The sequence below is a fragment of the Sarcophilus harrisii genome, chromosome 1, assembly GCF_902635505.1.
Source record: "Sarcophilus harrisii chromosome 1, mSarHar1.11, whole genome shotgun sequence".
NCBI classification, from domain to species: domain Eukaryota; kingdom Metazoa; phylum Chordata; class Mammalia; order Dasyuromorphia; family Dasyuridae; genus Sarcophilus; species Sarcophilus harrisii.
The window spans coordinates 327,812,511-327,828,540 of NC_045426.1; the positions used below are offsets into that span (position 1 = coordinate 327,812,511).

At 34.7% G+C, this 16,030-nt stretch overlaps 1 protein-coding gene across 15 annotated transcripts in view; it reads left to right on the plus strand.

Annotated features, from left to right (window-relative positions):
* Positions 1 to 15,553, plus strand: part of PRUNE2 (prune homolog 2 with BCH domain) — a 295,576-nt gene extending 280,023 nt beyond the window's left edge. For 5 of the 15 annotated variants that reach the window (XM_031945513.1, XM_031945525.1, XM_031945512.1 and 2 more), the window contains 4 exons: positions 820 to 855; positions 1,418 to 1,456; positions 6,055 to 6,102; positions 12,738 to 15,553. In XM_031945513.1, the coding sequence (XP_031801373.1) occupies positions 820 to 855; positions 1,418 to 1,456; positions 6,055 to 6,102; positions 12,738 to 12,768 (154 nt within the window). In that variant the 3' untranslated portion in view covers positions 12,769 to 15,553. Of the gene's footprint in view, positions 1 to 819; positions 856 to 1,417; positions 1,457 to 1,928; positions 1,976 to 6,054; positions 6,103 to 12,737 lie in introns of all 15 variants that reach the window. The other 10 variants (XM_031945515.1, XM_031945517.1, XM_031945514.1 and 7 more) reach the window with 9 other exon arrangements.
* Positions 15,554 to 16,030: the final 477 nt, after the last annotated feature.

The window sequence follows — 16,030 nt, forward strand, 5'->3', positions numbered from 1 at the left end:
TTAAGCCACCTTTTGATAGGAATTTCCATCCCTGTTTACAAGGGGTCTTTCCTGTTACCCACACCTCTTCTTGTAACCTCTTCAAAATTTCCCTCCCCTCCCATTTTCACAAAACTTTTATGTCATTTTATCTGTTGTTCAGTTTTCAGATTATGTGGGGACACAGCTCTTCCCTAAAACTGAGATAACATTATATATAACTTCTTAAACAAATATTGAACCCGAAGAGACTTTAAGTCTCATAGCTTCTCAAATTAGACTTGAATGAGGCAGAAAGTTGCTTAATTTTAAGGAGAGCTTATAATTAAGAACATTTTGATAATTCTTAAATTTACAATTTCTCTCCAGTTTTCTAGAAGACAATATGACAAAAAACTGCATGGCATAATAAATAGGAGAAGGATTTTTTTTAAAATTGTATTCCTGGATCTTTGCACAGTCTTTGGCACATAGTAGGCAATTAATAAATGTTTACTAGATTGGAAGACTTGGGTTCAAGTCCTACCCCTGACACATGCTGGTGATGGGATCCTGGGCAAATCACATAACGCCTCAATAATCTCTTTGGAATTCTAAGGTGCAAATAAGCTGTTTGTTTCAGTGGAGAGTCCAAAGGTGATACAGCAGCTTTTGAACTGAAAACATCCCCAGGAAATGATAGGTCCAGGTAATCCTGTTCCCCAAAAAATTAATAAGCAAATTTAGATATTTCCCCACATTTTGACAAGATAACCTACTCTTTGAAGATATATTTGTACCTGCCATCTTTTTCATCTGTGTGCTTGTTATCCTCATTGCATTCGTTTTTTATCTTGTAAGGTACGATGAAGAGAAATCTTATAAGAGAAGTGTGAGGTAAAATGCTTTCTTTTGCTGTTAATGCTGTTTCCTCTCCATGTGTCTGTACAAACCACTCTTTCACTTGTAGGTGACCTCAACAAGCTGCCACTGAAAGGAAGCTATCTCTATGTTCTGTTATGTGTTATTTCCCATCTCCCTTTCAAAGCTGTTGAGGTCCACCTTCTTTGCAGCTGAAACCTACTAAACGAGACACATCCTTGAACTGACCCAGGCTGCCAGCTAACATTCTGAGTGCCAGATAGAACAAGTGAATGCTCCTTTTTAGCTTTACACAATATGCATGTTTCAATCCCCTGTTACTTTTTTTTTTAAATCTACTTTCAGATTAAGAAATTTGCAAAATAAAATTACTTAGCAATTGAATGGGCAGAAATGATACCATATTTAATTGAAGCTGTTTATCCCAGGCATAACCTTCAGTGAATGTTTGAAAAGTCTTTTTATATATATGTAGACCACACTAATATTTTGCTTTGCTTTGCTAGATTTTTTTCTCATGCTCTGCTTGCGTTTTTTTTCTTTTTCTTTGAAACACCCTTCATTTTTGCTCGTGCAGACTGGATGAAGAGCTGAGGGAAGCATCCGAAAGAACTAAGTAAGATTCTGCTGCTTGGCGTTGCCTTTGCTTACTTTTTAGGAATGAATGGGAAGAGCTGCATGTTTGATGTTTATATCTGCACCCAGAGAATAGTGCTGCCCTTTAAAAACAAAATCCACCTAATCCCCTGCAAATGCAGTCTTCTTTAATCTAATTGAACTCTGTTTGCCTTCTGTCCCAACTCTTGACAAATATTATTATGGTTGGTTAACATTTCTTGAGCATGCACAGCATTTAGGTACATGATTAAGCACATACATCTTGGTTTCTGTTTCCTGGAATTTGTGCTCTCTGTCAGCTGTATCAAACGCAGATACAAGTGAGGGCCACTAATCCATACTTAAGGACTCACTGCTGGCCGATTACTGACTTAAGTTTTAAAATGGATTGTTATTATGCTTTATTGTATCTTTATTTATTTTGTTAAATATTTCCCAATTACATTCTAATCTGGTTTGGCTGCACTCAGGCGTGCTGGGCCACCTGCGGCAACGTGTTTAACACCTCTGCTCTAAGGTACTGTAGTACATACACCCAATATATCCATCAATATAGCAAAACCTTAGTGATGCTTTGGAACCGAAAGGCCAAAATGAATTAATAGAAAATCTAAATTTATAATATATATATATATATATATATATATATGAAAGAGAAGAGTGGTGGAGTAGATAGGGAATTGCCCTTAGAGTCCAGGAAAATTGGGGTTCAACTCCTGTTTGACTATGTAACCCTGGGTTAATCAATCAACCTCTCACTGCTCTTAATGACTTTAAGACTATAAATTGCAGAGAAGATAGTGAGAAGGAGTTTCCTCATTTGGAAATTCTCCATATCCATGAAATCATATCTATCTCTTTTCTTTAGATAAGCAGTATTTTTTTTTCTAAGATAAGCAATAATCTTAAGGAGTCACTGAAAAGCATCAATTGTTTTTTCTTTTCTGAGATAAGCAGTAATCTTAAGTGAGTCACTGAAAAGCATCAATAAGTATATACCCTCTGGGAGTTAATAGAATGAGCAGATGAGAACTATTTGTAATAATCATATTGATAAATATTGCTGCTCTTTGGGAACTATGCATCCATCCCACTCCAAAACTTTTACTTTCACTATGAATTTAACCAACAAGCCCAGCCATTGTACTCATTTCAATATATTCTGAATTCATCCATTGACTAATCTGACATGACACAGAGGATAAAGTGTTGGATTTAAATCAGGAAGATTTGAATTTAAATCCTGCCTTAGGTACTTATTAGTTGTGTATCTCCAGGTGAGTTATTTAACTTCTGCTTCAATTTCTATAAAATGGGGATAATAGTATCACAAACTTCCTAGGTTGTTGTGAGGAGCAAAGGAGTTAATGGAAGGGAGGTAAGAAGTTAATGTACAAAGTGCTTTAGGAACTTTAAAGTTCCCAAACTTTAAAAGTTGTTAACTACTACTTCCTCATTCATGATTATATGTACTCATACACACACTGTGTACAGCCCTCAGAGCCTACATTAATTTGTGGCATTACTATTGTCTTCATTTTGGCTTGAAACAGAAGAAATAGTATTTTTTCTCATGAAAAATTCACCTCCTAGTTTTCTATGATCTTTCCTTCCCCCTGTCAATCAGTTAGGCTGATGTGACTTTATTTGATATCAATTGTACCCCAGGTAGAATCCATTTACATTTTAATGAACCTTTTAGCTGAAATGTACAATAATTATGTAGTACTGTGACACTGTGGGAAGGAAGAAAGCCATCAAATAACCAATAAGCTTCACCTCGGGCCATCATCCTCATTCAAGAATAATTGAACTCATTTCCTGCTCTCTGAGATTTATTTGTACCTAAATTTAGCAATAGATATTGGAGGCAGACCATTAAAGAAATATGCCCCTGTGTTTCTAGTTCAGAATCCCAGTGACTGTGTGATAATCTATTTTGTAAGAAAGAGGGACTATTTAACAATAATATTTTTGAATAATGTTAGATTGTTAAATTAATCTATTCCTTCCAAATAGAATATAGTCTTCAATTGTTGTTCATTTTTCCAGGTAGAATAACAATTTTTGTTTGGACATTATTTTAAAAACTCCTCCCCTCATAATCTCTCCCCTCCCCATTCCATTCTGCACTGGAAGGTCCTATTACCACTGGCCTTATGTCTCTTCTCTAGTAATAGAGGGATTATTGTTCTGACTACAAGTACCATATTTTCTCTCTGTGACATAGCAAGTAGTTCAGGGCTTCAAATCTGAAGCATCTGCCCAATTTGATTCTTGCTTCTATTAATATTGAAGTTGTCTTTAAAACATTAAAAATACATTTGTCCAATTGTAGACATGCAAAGAGGAAGCACAAGTTGTTGTTGAATAGAACCTGTGAGTTGTGTGGCCAGATATTGGAAATTCTAATTTTGATTCTAGTACTTAGTTCCTCTTTATCTTAACTTCTTCCACCTCATAGCAACCAAATATTTTTGTCAGGAAATGTGAAAACTGTACCACTCCTTCCTTTCATTCCTATATTTGTACGAGAAGGTTCGGAGGAATTTTTCTAAGTCAAAAACTTCTCCTTGGCCACCACTGAGTCAACATGACTGAGTTCACAGACCATAACTATCTAACTGGCAATCCATGACTAATCTCACCTCTTTTGCTTTCACTATAAATTTAATTATTAAGCACAGTGGCCTAACACATTGAAATACATTCTCAATCAAATAATATGAGTAAATTCTGAAGTCATGTGGCACAGAAGATAAAGTGTTGAATTTTCTCTAACTATGTAAACAAAAAACATGGAGGGAGGGAAAAAAACCCTTTGGAAAATCCCCCACTCTCTCCAAAAAAGTAAGTTCAAAAATATTTGTTTTATGTAGAAGAAAAATCAGAAATTTTTTTTTTAATTATCTGCCTTCTGTAGAGACTGTTCTGCGTGCTTTGTAAAGAACTCTTAAGTGATTTATGTCATTCTATGAGTGACAAGCCCATGATATATTGACATATAAGTAGAGCGCTGAATAATTACTCTATAAATATAGAATGCACAAGTGCCAAAATAGGCCATATCTTGACAGGTGAAACTAAATTTTGTTAGAGGTTGAATTCAATCAATCAACATTTATCAAGCATGTACTATATTCTAGGCACTGTGCTAAGTACATGGTCTTTCTTCTTGTGATCCGTACTCCATTAGCAAAGAAAAAAATCAACAACAACTAGATATTGGGGGAAAACTACTTTTAAAAAATTATTTGATTTGTATTATTCTACCATAATGCTTTACCTCCTCCCCAGATTAACCTTCCTAAATAATATTTTGTTTATGGTAATAGCAAAGAAAATAAACTCATTGAGCCCACTTCAGTTGACTCACTGCAGGCAAGTTGCCATAAACTATGTTTGGAATTCAGTGGCCATGTCAAGTGATCCATTTCCACATAATTGAGGGTTGACTGTAAACATTCTTGCTAAATATAATAAGGCTACCTTAGTGAAATCCTACATAGAAGGAAGAGTTTTTTTATGTCTGAGGTAAAAGTAAAATCTTCCAGTCATATTTATTTCCATTCATTCAGCTATGGAATTGTCATCAGAGGAGAGAAAGGTAGAAATTCTTTCCTCATTTTATAAATAAGAAGCCTGAAGCCTGGAGAGAGCAAATATCCCATCCGGTCTTCAAACATGGCATTGTTGTGTGGTTAGGGTACAGTGAGACTCTTCTCATGCCAGACCACCAAAATGATGAAGCATGGGGGTTATACCCCAAAAGAAATATCGGAATTATGAGCTGGTATCACAAATCATTTGAAAAGAATTTGTAGGCTTAGACATACTTCAAATCAAGGGGCAAAGATTTTATTAAACTGCTAAGAGTAAGCCATATTTACATATGATAAGTGTTTTTTAGCAATTAACAAGGGGAATTTACAATTAACCTTTAATTGTTAGAAGATGATTGCCATTGAAGAAGATGCCATTAAAGGGCAGATTGCCATGAGGTGGGAGTATGCCATTGACTTTAGCAACAGGCTAAATGTACAGAAAAGTTTAGGAAGGATCTACAGTACGAGCAAATCTTTTATAGGGGAAAAATATCCTCGGAGATTTGACATCATAACTTGTTTTTCTGATTGGATACAGTAAAAATGGAGTTTCTAGAGACCTTAGACAAAAAAGCCTAAACAAAATCAAAAGGGTTCATTTGTAATCCTATCAGGGTTTCTCCCTGCTTGCCTCAGGAAGTAGTTTGGCTTTCAGATTGTTTACAGAGATTCAGGTTTTCTCTACCAAATCCCACCTGGCTACCAACCAGGTCTTCTGAGGCTTTTCCCACAACATTGCAGTCCTTAAAGTATTTACACTCCACTTGCATTTTTGAATTTCCCAAATCAAGGTTAATTATTATTCAAAAACAAAATGGATGCTCATAGAACCATTGTCTTTATCAAACTCTTAGGCTGTGTATCAATAAATACTGTGTAAATGATAGTTTGGTATTTAAAAAGATGACAAATTCTTGAAATATACTATGCCTATCAAGTGGTCACTGTGGGGTAAAAATGCTTACTTTTGCCTCTTTTCCCTTATACCCAGAGCTAACTGCCTTTCAAATGATCCAGAAATGTCTTCTATGGAGCAGGAGTAAGAAATCCACCATTTATGGCAGCTCTGTTCTTGTTTGTAATAAACTGTGGCTGCACAGGGACAGAAGGATTTGAGGAATGGGTAAACTCATCTCAGTTGTCCAGCTTGCCTTAATGTATATGTTTTTATCAGTAACTAGAAGAGAAAGTGGGATTCCATGAAGTTGGATTGGCTCTCTGACACTTAAGAACACAATCTCATTTACTTACATGCAGCCTAACTTAAAAGCTCTTGAAGTGGCTCCAAGAGCACTGAAACTTCAAGGAAACAGAATGTAACGTGTTCAAAGGAGTGTTCTATTCAATTGATTTTGAGTTCTTAGGTTCATAAATCTGCAAAGGACTTTGGAAGTCTTCTAATTCAACCTTCTCATTTTATAGAAAATGAAATAGGACTTGCCCAAGATCACAAAAGTAGTAAATGGTCTTCCAATCTGTACTCCAGAACCACTATATTGTCTTCCTAATTTGTCAATCACTTCTTGAATTAATTTATATCATCAATTACAAACTTTATCCATGGGAACATTTCAGGCTACTTGTCCTAGGAGTCAGTCTAATTATGTTTCTGATAAAAGAGATGTTTCCTATTGACATTTCTTTTTATTTATTTACCAGATTCAGATTCAAAAAGAGCCTGGGGGATGGAGACTTGAATATACAAATGAACAATATTGAATAATAGAAATTATGGTTGAAAGAAATATTAGAAATCATTTAGTTTAAACCTTTCATTTTAAAAGATGTGAGAGCTCTGCCCCAAAGAGATGAGGAAACTGGTAACATCCAGCGTTACACAGATAATAAGTAGCAATGCCAGATCTGAACAAGATGCTGTGATAGAAATTCCATCATCTTTTTAGTTTATTCTAATGAATTTGAAGACCTGATTTTACATCCTTGTCTCTATAGTTTGCTATCTATGTAAACTTGTAAAGATCAGTGAACTTACCTGAACCTCATTTTCCTCATCTGTAAAATCAGGGTGCTTTCCTAGTTGACTTTTGAGGTCCCTTTTTAATCTCTTTTAAGGGAGCATGACATCTAGCAACACAGATTTCTGTCTATCCTTTGTGATTCTTGAAGCAATAAGATTGTCCATTGTATAGAATACTGGACCCTGAATCAGGAAGAACTGAATTCAAAACACACTTACAGCACTTACTAGCTGTGTGACCCTGGGCAAGCCATTTAAGTACTTTATCTCAGTTTCTTTATCTCTAAAATGGGGATGATAATAATAGCATGTACTCGATGAGGTTATTGTTACGGTCAAATGAGACAATTAATATGAAGTGTTTTACTACAGAGCAACTGATGATGAACATGCTACCCATCTCTTTAAAGAGAGATGATAGAATCATGGTGTAGGCTGACATGTACATGTGCATATATACATATGTATGTATTTGTATATGCATACACATGTATAAATATGTATACACACACACTATATATATATATATATATATATATATAAAATGAACATGGCTAAAGTTAAGTTAAAATTTGATTTGCTTAACTATGGCTATTTTTTGCAATTTTTTTCCTCTCAAATAGGAAGAATGATGGGAAGAAGAGAAAAATGGTTTTTTTGTTCATTAAATTTTTAAAATTTGACTCAAAAACAAAGTGCTTAATAAACTTTAATACACTATACAAATGATAACTATTATTAGTGGTGGTGGTGGTGGTGCTATTATTGTTATTATTTCCCCTAAATCTACCACAAAAGTGAGGTCTGATATTTGCACTTGATACTTCACTTTCTACTGTCTCTATAAAAGCAAGCTACAGTCCTTTGGTGTTTTCCTTAGTTTCATGGCATTGCCATAGCCAAAGAATGTACCACCATATGGCTAGCCTATTGGTGCTGACCCTCTCTGTGGTAAGGAAGTCTGATCCTCTCAAAGCATGCCAGAGGTTCAGTGTGTGCCACTGACATAGATTTCAAGACTTCAGAGTGACTGTTATATCACAATGATGCATAGATGCAGGATATTCCAGAAATAGATGGGGGTTCTTTGCTTGCCATCATGCCTTTGATTTTTTTTTTTTTTTTTTTGGGCCGGGGTGGGGAGTGAGAGGGAAGGAAGGACAAAAGAAAAATATTTGCTTTGTATATACGACTAATTAGGGCAGCCTTTTTATCCTTGTATCTGATGAAGACTCATAAAATTTGAGTGTGGAAAAGTAACTTAGAGATCGTCTCCTCTCTTCCCCTTTGCATCTTTGAGAAAATTGGCTCAGAGAGATTATGAATTATCCAAGGTCAAACAGCCTGTTAATAGCATAAGATACTTTGTGAAATATATTGTTTTTACCAACATGGTCTCTTACAAAGAACTTTTCCTTTCCATCAGTGGCCTGCAGAGATTTCTATATCAATTATTATTCTTGGAACCTGGAAGGAATGGAATAATCAGATTTCAAATGTTTGCTTCATGAAACATGTGGGAACTATTCCTGTTCCTTTCAGGTTCTAATGGGCATCATGTGTGAGAACAGGAGCACAATGTCATGGATCTGAATTCCAAGAAAGTCATTAAACTCATCTGTACAGCAAAGGGATTAGATTTAATGACTTCTTAGGTCCTTTTCAGCTGGAAATCAATGATCCTATCAATTCTTGACACCATGAACAACGAATAAAAACTGTATCTTTCTGATCAAACATCAGAAGAATGAAGCCAATCTCAAAAATATATCATCACAGCAGAGGAGGGGAAGCAGCAGAAACAAATTCTTTGGCTAAAAAGTAAAGTCTAAAATACTTTAATTGAAACCTTTGAAACTAAGCAACTATTTACTGTGGACCACATTTGTCTCAAACTTTTGATGTGAAGAGAATTTTGCTGTGGAAGATTTGGAAAAAAGATCACCCTCTCTGCACAAATATATAATTTCTCCCTATGCTCCAGTTTCCTGAAATGGCATAGATATTGAATTCTAAAATTTCAATGCACCCTCCCTGCTGCAACTGCTTTGGAGTTTACCCATACCTCAGTCTGATTTGTTTTGTTCTATACTTTCATGTATCAGTGTTTTGATTTGGGATGAGGGCAAAGGAAATTTCTTTTCATTTTAGTCTGAGTTTATTTTAGTGCTTGGGGTGGGGCATGGAAGGAAAACTACTTTTCTTTTGGTGTCTGATTCCACTTCCCCCCTTCTGAGGGATGTAAACCACTTTGGAGAACCCATCTCATCCTTCTACTTCCCTCTTTCAACTTCTCTCACTTTACCTACTCTTTCTTGAATTTTTTCCTTTTCTCTTTCCTCACCCCCACTACTAATGTCAAGAATGTGATTAGCTTTGGGTACTGGGGAGAAATCTTTTCCTTCTACCTCCTACCCTTTCCCTTCTTCCTTCTTGGAAACCCCAAGTTATTTTTTCTGGTTTTGAGTGTTTTTGAGTATTTAGGGAAGGAGGTAAATCTGTGGGAAATGAGAAAAGTTGATTTTCTGTGGAAGCATTTTATGCCTTTTGTAAATGGCATTGGATTGGTTTAAGATTTAAAGACTTTTTTTGATGACATTGAATTAATAAGGCTCACTGAAAAGAGATGGATTACTTACATTGATTTTATGTTTTCTTTTTCTTTTTTTGTAAATTAAAGCTTTTTGTTTTCAAAATATATACATGAATAATTTTCAACATGCACCCTATAAAACCTTGTGTTCCAATTTTTCTCCTCTTCCTCCCATCCCTTCCCCCAGATGGCAAGTGATCCAATATATATTAAATATGTGCAATTCTTCTATATATATTTCCACAAATATCATGTTGCACAAGAAAAACCAGATCAAAAAGGGGAAAAAAGTGAGAACGAAACAAAATGCAAGCAAACAACAACAAAAAGAGTGAAAATACTATGTTGTGGTCCACATTCAGTTCCTACTGTCCCCTCTCTGGGTGCAGATGACTTTCTTCATCACAAGACCATTGAAACTGGTCTGAATCATCTCATTATCGATGAAAGTCATGTCCATCAGAATTGGTCATCGTATGATCTTGCTGTTGCTGAAACACATTAATTTTAACACATCAATAAACTATCCTATTGGGCATTCTGCAACACTCTATTTTTAAATAGCCACCAAAATCATGAAACATAATAGAATTATCCCAATATTTCACTATTAAACGCAATGAAGAAAATTGTTCCCAGTTCTGACCCTAATCTAATTTTCCACATTGTGCCATATTTTCAAAAACTAATCCCAGACCTTTGTTTTCTTATTTTCATGCATACTGAAAAATATATACCTCAGTGAATGTTTCTGTTTGGAAGAAACATTAGTATAATTTAAACATATATGTATAAACATTTAGTATTCTGAATTACTAACTTAACCACCAGCCTCAGATTTTACTACTAAATTTGTTAGAACAAAGTTATATTTACTTATAGTATAAATGTAAAATTAGACTTGCTCTTATATACTAGTTGACTAAAGTTTTAATCACTCAACTCTTTGTTCACAACAGATTGAAGCACTGAATCTGAGGCTATATGCAGGAATTATATGCTGCTATAGCTTTAGGAATAACTATGGGGAAAACAAAATGTAAACAACTGGGGAGAAGGATAGAGACTTCCAGCAAGAACCCAGGTTTCCCCAGTTGGGTCAATATCCTTAACAGCTTTGTTACCCTGGACTGAACCTGGAAGGAATGATCATTAAATGTGTAATTGTCATTCTGAAAACTCACTTAAAAATAGTATCTCTCTAGGTGATTCCTGAGCCCAATATTGGTTCAAATTTCTATTAGTGATCTGAATGGTAGAAGAAAAAGCATACTTAGGTAAGAGGGACTAGAATGGCAGCTTGTATGAATGGAGACAAGGGAATAGAAGTGAACATTGTGGAGGTAAAAATGAAAAAAAAAATTGCAACTGATTAAAGTGAGTGAAAGTGAGAAATTATAAATCTGGGTCACTAGAAGGATGATGGTCTCCCTGATCACCATCACATTTGGAAATATGAAAGAGGAGTGGGAGATGGGAATCAATATCTTCTATTTCAGTTATGTTGAGTTTATGATCCCTCTGGGATATCCATTTAAAATGTCTAAAAAGTAGTTGCTAATATAAGACATAGATCTGGAAAGACACTAAAGCTGGATATGTAGATCTAGAAGTCATTATTTTAGCAATGATAATTAAATCAGTGTGAGCTGATGAGATGACTAAGAGACAGCATAAAGAGAAAAGGACTTAGAGTCTTGGAGTACACTCACAGTTAGGAGGTTTGATATGGATGATGGTCCAGAAATGGAGAATAAGAAGGAGCAGATAATTGCAAGATATCCAAGAGACAATAAAGTCATAAAAACCCAGAGAAGAGAGAATATGCACACGGAGAAAGTGATAACAGTGTCAAATGCTGCAGAGGTCAAGGAGGTACAAGAATTGAGAAAAGATGATCAGATTTAACACTTAAAAGATCATTGTTAATTTTGGAAAGAGTTGAGTGATATTAAAATCCAGACAACAAAGAATTGAGTGAGAGAGGAGAAAGATAACACACTCAGCTATCTTTTTTTTCTCAGTTTGAAAAAGGGAAAATAAATTTAACATTCCAGCTTGAGAGAAGCATAGGCATAATGAAAGTTTTTTTAAACCCCTCTTTAGACTGAGCATAAATCAATTATTACAGTTATACAAAATGTTGATAACCCAGAGGAAATCCAGGATATTTTGGAATTGTTTGTTATTGTGCCATCATAAAACAGACACACACAAATAACTTACTGAATCTGACTGTTAGATGAAATAAAAATAAAACAAAGATGGTTCCCCCCAAAAGAAAGATTGACCATAGGGATCCATACCAAGTGGAGTGTTAAGAGTAGGCATATGGATATCGCTTAATAGGTAAAAAAAACAACTTTGCCTAGTGTCAACAAATTCCATTATGATAATCCAAGGAACACGGAGTCATGGGACCATTTAAAAAAAACGACATTGCAAAGCTTCAAAACGCACCCCAACAATTTCTCTTTCTTTTTTTGACCCACATTCTGAAGGCTGTCAACTGATTTTCCTTTTTTTTTTTCTGGGAAAGGAAAGATGATAGTTGATGAGGATACACAAAGTTTTTGATATTTTCACCCATTTAAATTAATTTACCTCTTTAGGCCAAATCATTTGACTTCTAGAAATCAATTCTTCTGTGGCTAGCTTAAAATGAATAGTATTTTATTAGAAGTTATATTTTCCAGGTTAACCACCTATTCAGTCTTTTCTGAAATGTTATTTATTTTTTAATGGATGCCTTACTTTCCAGCCCATTTCACCCATATTATCCTATATATAAGATTGAATCCCAGATCTAAGTCTCAGCCAGGCCTAAAATGCTTCCATAAAATTCCATAAGAATGAAAGAAAGAAGAATAGCTGTTATAAGGGGAAGAGTAGGGATTGGGTATTGGAGGAGAATATCATTTCATCTTATTTTCTCATCAAGGTCTTGCATGATTTATTTTAAGGGAATAGTAGATTCCCTTTTTAAATTTAAATTTTTTAAATTGTAAATTTTAAAAATGTAACAAGTGAACACTGAACAGTGACCTCATGCTTTTTTTCCCTCTCTCCCTACCTTTTTAACTTGTCCTCCTCATCTTGGAAGTATTGACATGAAACTGAAAGAAAAACTGTAGCTGGTGGAGGTTTGCAGAAAAAGAAGATGATTCCTGAATTGAAGCCCTTCTAAAACATATCTACCTAGAAGAGAAAAGATGATGATGACTCTTTCATTTTGCACTATCTGGTGCCATTGGAAACTTTGGGGTGGAGGTGGGGGGAAGCAGTGGAGAATTCCTTTCATTTAACCAGTTTTTATGTAATAGTGTATGTGTATCTGTGTGTTCAATTAAGTTATTATACTGTGTTTGTTGATCACCAACCTCATGTGCTCTTTATTTAAACCTCCCAACAAAAGAGTTATGTTTTTATGCATTGCTGACTGTAATATCACTCAGCTTCCTCACTACCCTCACTGAGGGTTACCCTTGGATAAGCCAGACAGGAGTATTAAGAAACAAAGCACTTTAATTCCAGAGATTACTTCTTTCCTTCATAAACATTATAGACTAAGATGATTTCATGTTTTTCTCTGTTATACTTAGCCCTGCATACATAGATTTCCCTACTCACATTGGTTCATTGGTCATGAGGCAGTATGGAACTTTGTTCCTTGAACTTCCTAGTTCAACAATCAGTGAGCACCCTTTTAAGAAACTTCTTGTTTGAACTCAAACCAATTTTATTGTTTATTTGTCTCATCTGACAGCTTTATTTTTCTTAAAATGTGTTCTTTTAAAAATTTTTTCATCCCAGAGTGACTAAGGAGGCATCCTATGGCTGGGGAAGTTGAAATGTAACATGTACATGATTTTATAAGTGCTGTCCTAGCTTTAGTCCTTCAGTCTGAACTCTTCTCAAAGCTTCTATCTGAAAATATTAACAGAATACAATAGCAAACACAGAATAAGTCAATCACTCATAAAAACAAATCTGTTAGATTCTCATTTGACTACAAGCTTGCAGTGTTCTTATTTATTAAAAAAAATAATAATTCCTTCATGTTTTATCAATCTACTCTATTTTATATAGTAACTTCATTATGAATTTGTGGGCCTCTATCATGCACAATTTTGTTTTGTTCATTTATATTTAAGTATGCATTCACCCAATAGAATAAATGAGTAAATTTAGCTAAATTTATTTTATAACAATATAGTATAAATGATATAAATTTTTTCATGCCATTTGAGAGTAAAATGCATAACCTTTTGAAAAAAGATCATAAAATACTGATTACAAAAATGATGGTCTTGGCAGTATTTATTAAATGACCAAAACGGAAACTGCTTAAAAATATTTAAAGGAAAACATTTGATGCTAATATCACTTTTTTTCTTTACATATGTTTTTAACTTCCAATATTACTTATCATCAATGGGCTACAATGAATGAGAGTCATGGAAATAAAGAGGTTCCACCCTGGAACTGCTATACTTAAAGAAGTGGGCAAGATTCCAGTTTTGATTCCACAGAATGATGGGTTTTTTTTTTTTACAATCCTTATTTTAATGATGCCAATCATGTTGCCTCTGTGGTTGCTCATACTGGACAACTTTTGTTCAGGTGCTTCCATAAGTTTACTATCCAATCTTTAGATATCAAATTGAATTTAACTGTCCTTTTTGCAACTTTTATTTCTAACTTCTCTTTTTTCCTTTCATATAATCTCCAGATTTTTCTGTCTTTTCTCATTCTCTAGCCAAGACTTATCAGTGCTGGTCCCTTTTAATCAAGAAATGTGCCTGTGATTAAATCATTCCTTCCAAATATTTTAGATCCCATGCCCAGCCCTACCTCACACTTCCAAAAATTCCCACCCTAGGAAGTGCTGGCCGTCCCAGGCTAGTACAGTTCTAGAGATATAAGCCTGAAGACACCTATAAATTGATAGAGGACAAAGGTCATCTCTAACTAGAGAAAAGGCTGGAATCTCACCATTGGATGTTGCTTTTACTTCATCCTGCTGATTTATTTGAAATAGCCATAGTAATCTACAGTTTTAGGCTTTATCTTCACTGTTACACAAGTCAGTTACTTTCCTTGGGTTTCTCCATTGTTTGCATTCTAATTCTGATATTTAGCTCTTTACTTTTATATTCCACTAAAAAAATCTAAATCTGCTCTCCAGATGAAAAGTTCTTTGCAAATTCAATTCAAAAGAATCCAAGAAGCTGAAAATAATACTTAAATATATAGGTATCTATACTGACCTTCACATTCTGATCACTTGTTCTCTGGTTGACTTTTGGAAACTGCCTATAGGGTACATTAATTGTGAATCATTGGTTAAAAGAATGGAGAATTGGGGGTGGGTGGGAGAGAAGCAACATTATTGCCTTCCAAATGATGCTGTTCCCCTCCTTAAATGAACAAGTGAAAATGTTCATGGACTAGGCACTCAGGCAGTGAGAAATCTTGTTTGAAGGCAGCAGCTAAGAGTGTAGGGAAATCCTGAAGCTCCTATTGAAGCCATATGATGTTTAAAAATAGGTTTGACAATAAGACCTTCCTTAAGGCTTATTCAAAAGTTGGTTCATAAGTCTCATCTTTAAGGTATTTTAAATCTTCAACTATGGTAATATGTTTGCAATTATATCAATGCCTCTCAGTAGTTGATTAATATAGAAATACTTAGAATTGCACAAATTAATCTTTTATATACAAATGGGTTTTTCTACTATGTATCTGTTTGCTCAGAATAAAGTATATCTAAACTATTAGATTTTGTTTTGGTAAAATATCTATCTATCTGTGTGTAACAATGCTGCCTAAATTGTATAAACTAACCAATACAGAAATATGTAATAACAATGTGTGTTTGGCCTCTCTATAATTCTGAAATAAAATGCTGCAATCCCAGCTATCAGTGTGTTTTCCCTTTAGCCATATAAGGATTTTTATGTGAATTCAGTATGTGATAAGAAGTCACCAAACATTTAATAATTTCCTACTATGTGCCAGTCAATGTACTAAGTGCTGAGAATACAAGGAAAAAACAGACCCCATCCCCCCAAAATTCACAATCTAGGGGAGGAAGATAATATACAAACAATTATATATAAGCAAGGAGTGTGTAATCAACAGTGGGAAGATTGCAGATTTTAGGGGCTGTAGAAAAACCTTCTTACAGAAGCTGGTCTTTAGCTGAGATTTGAAAGAAACCAAGAAAGCCAGGAAGCTGAGATGATGATAAAGAAAATTCAAAGCATGGGTGACAATCAGTGAAAATGTTCCGAGTATAGAGATGCAATATATGCATCTTATATGAGGAAGAGCTACTGTTTGTTATTTCTATTTATCCTTTAACAGTTGCCCAATTCAAACTTTTGATCATCC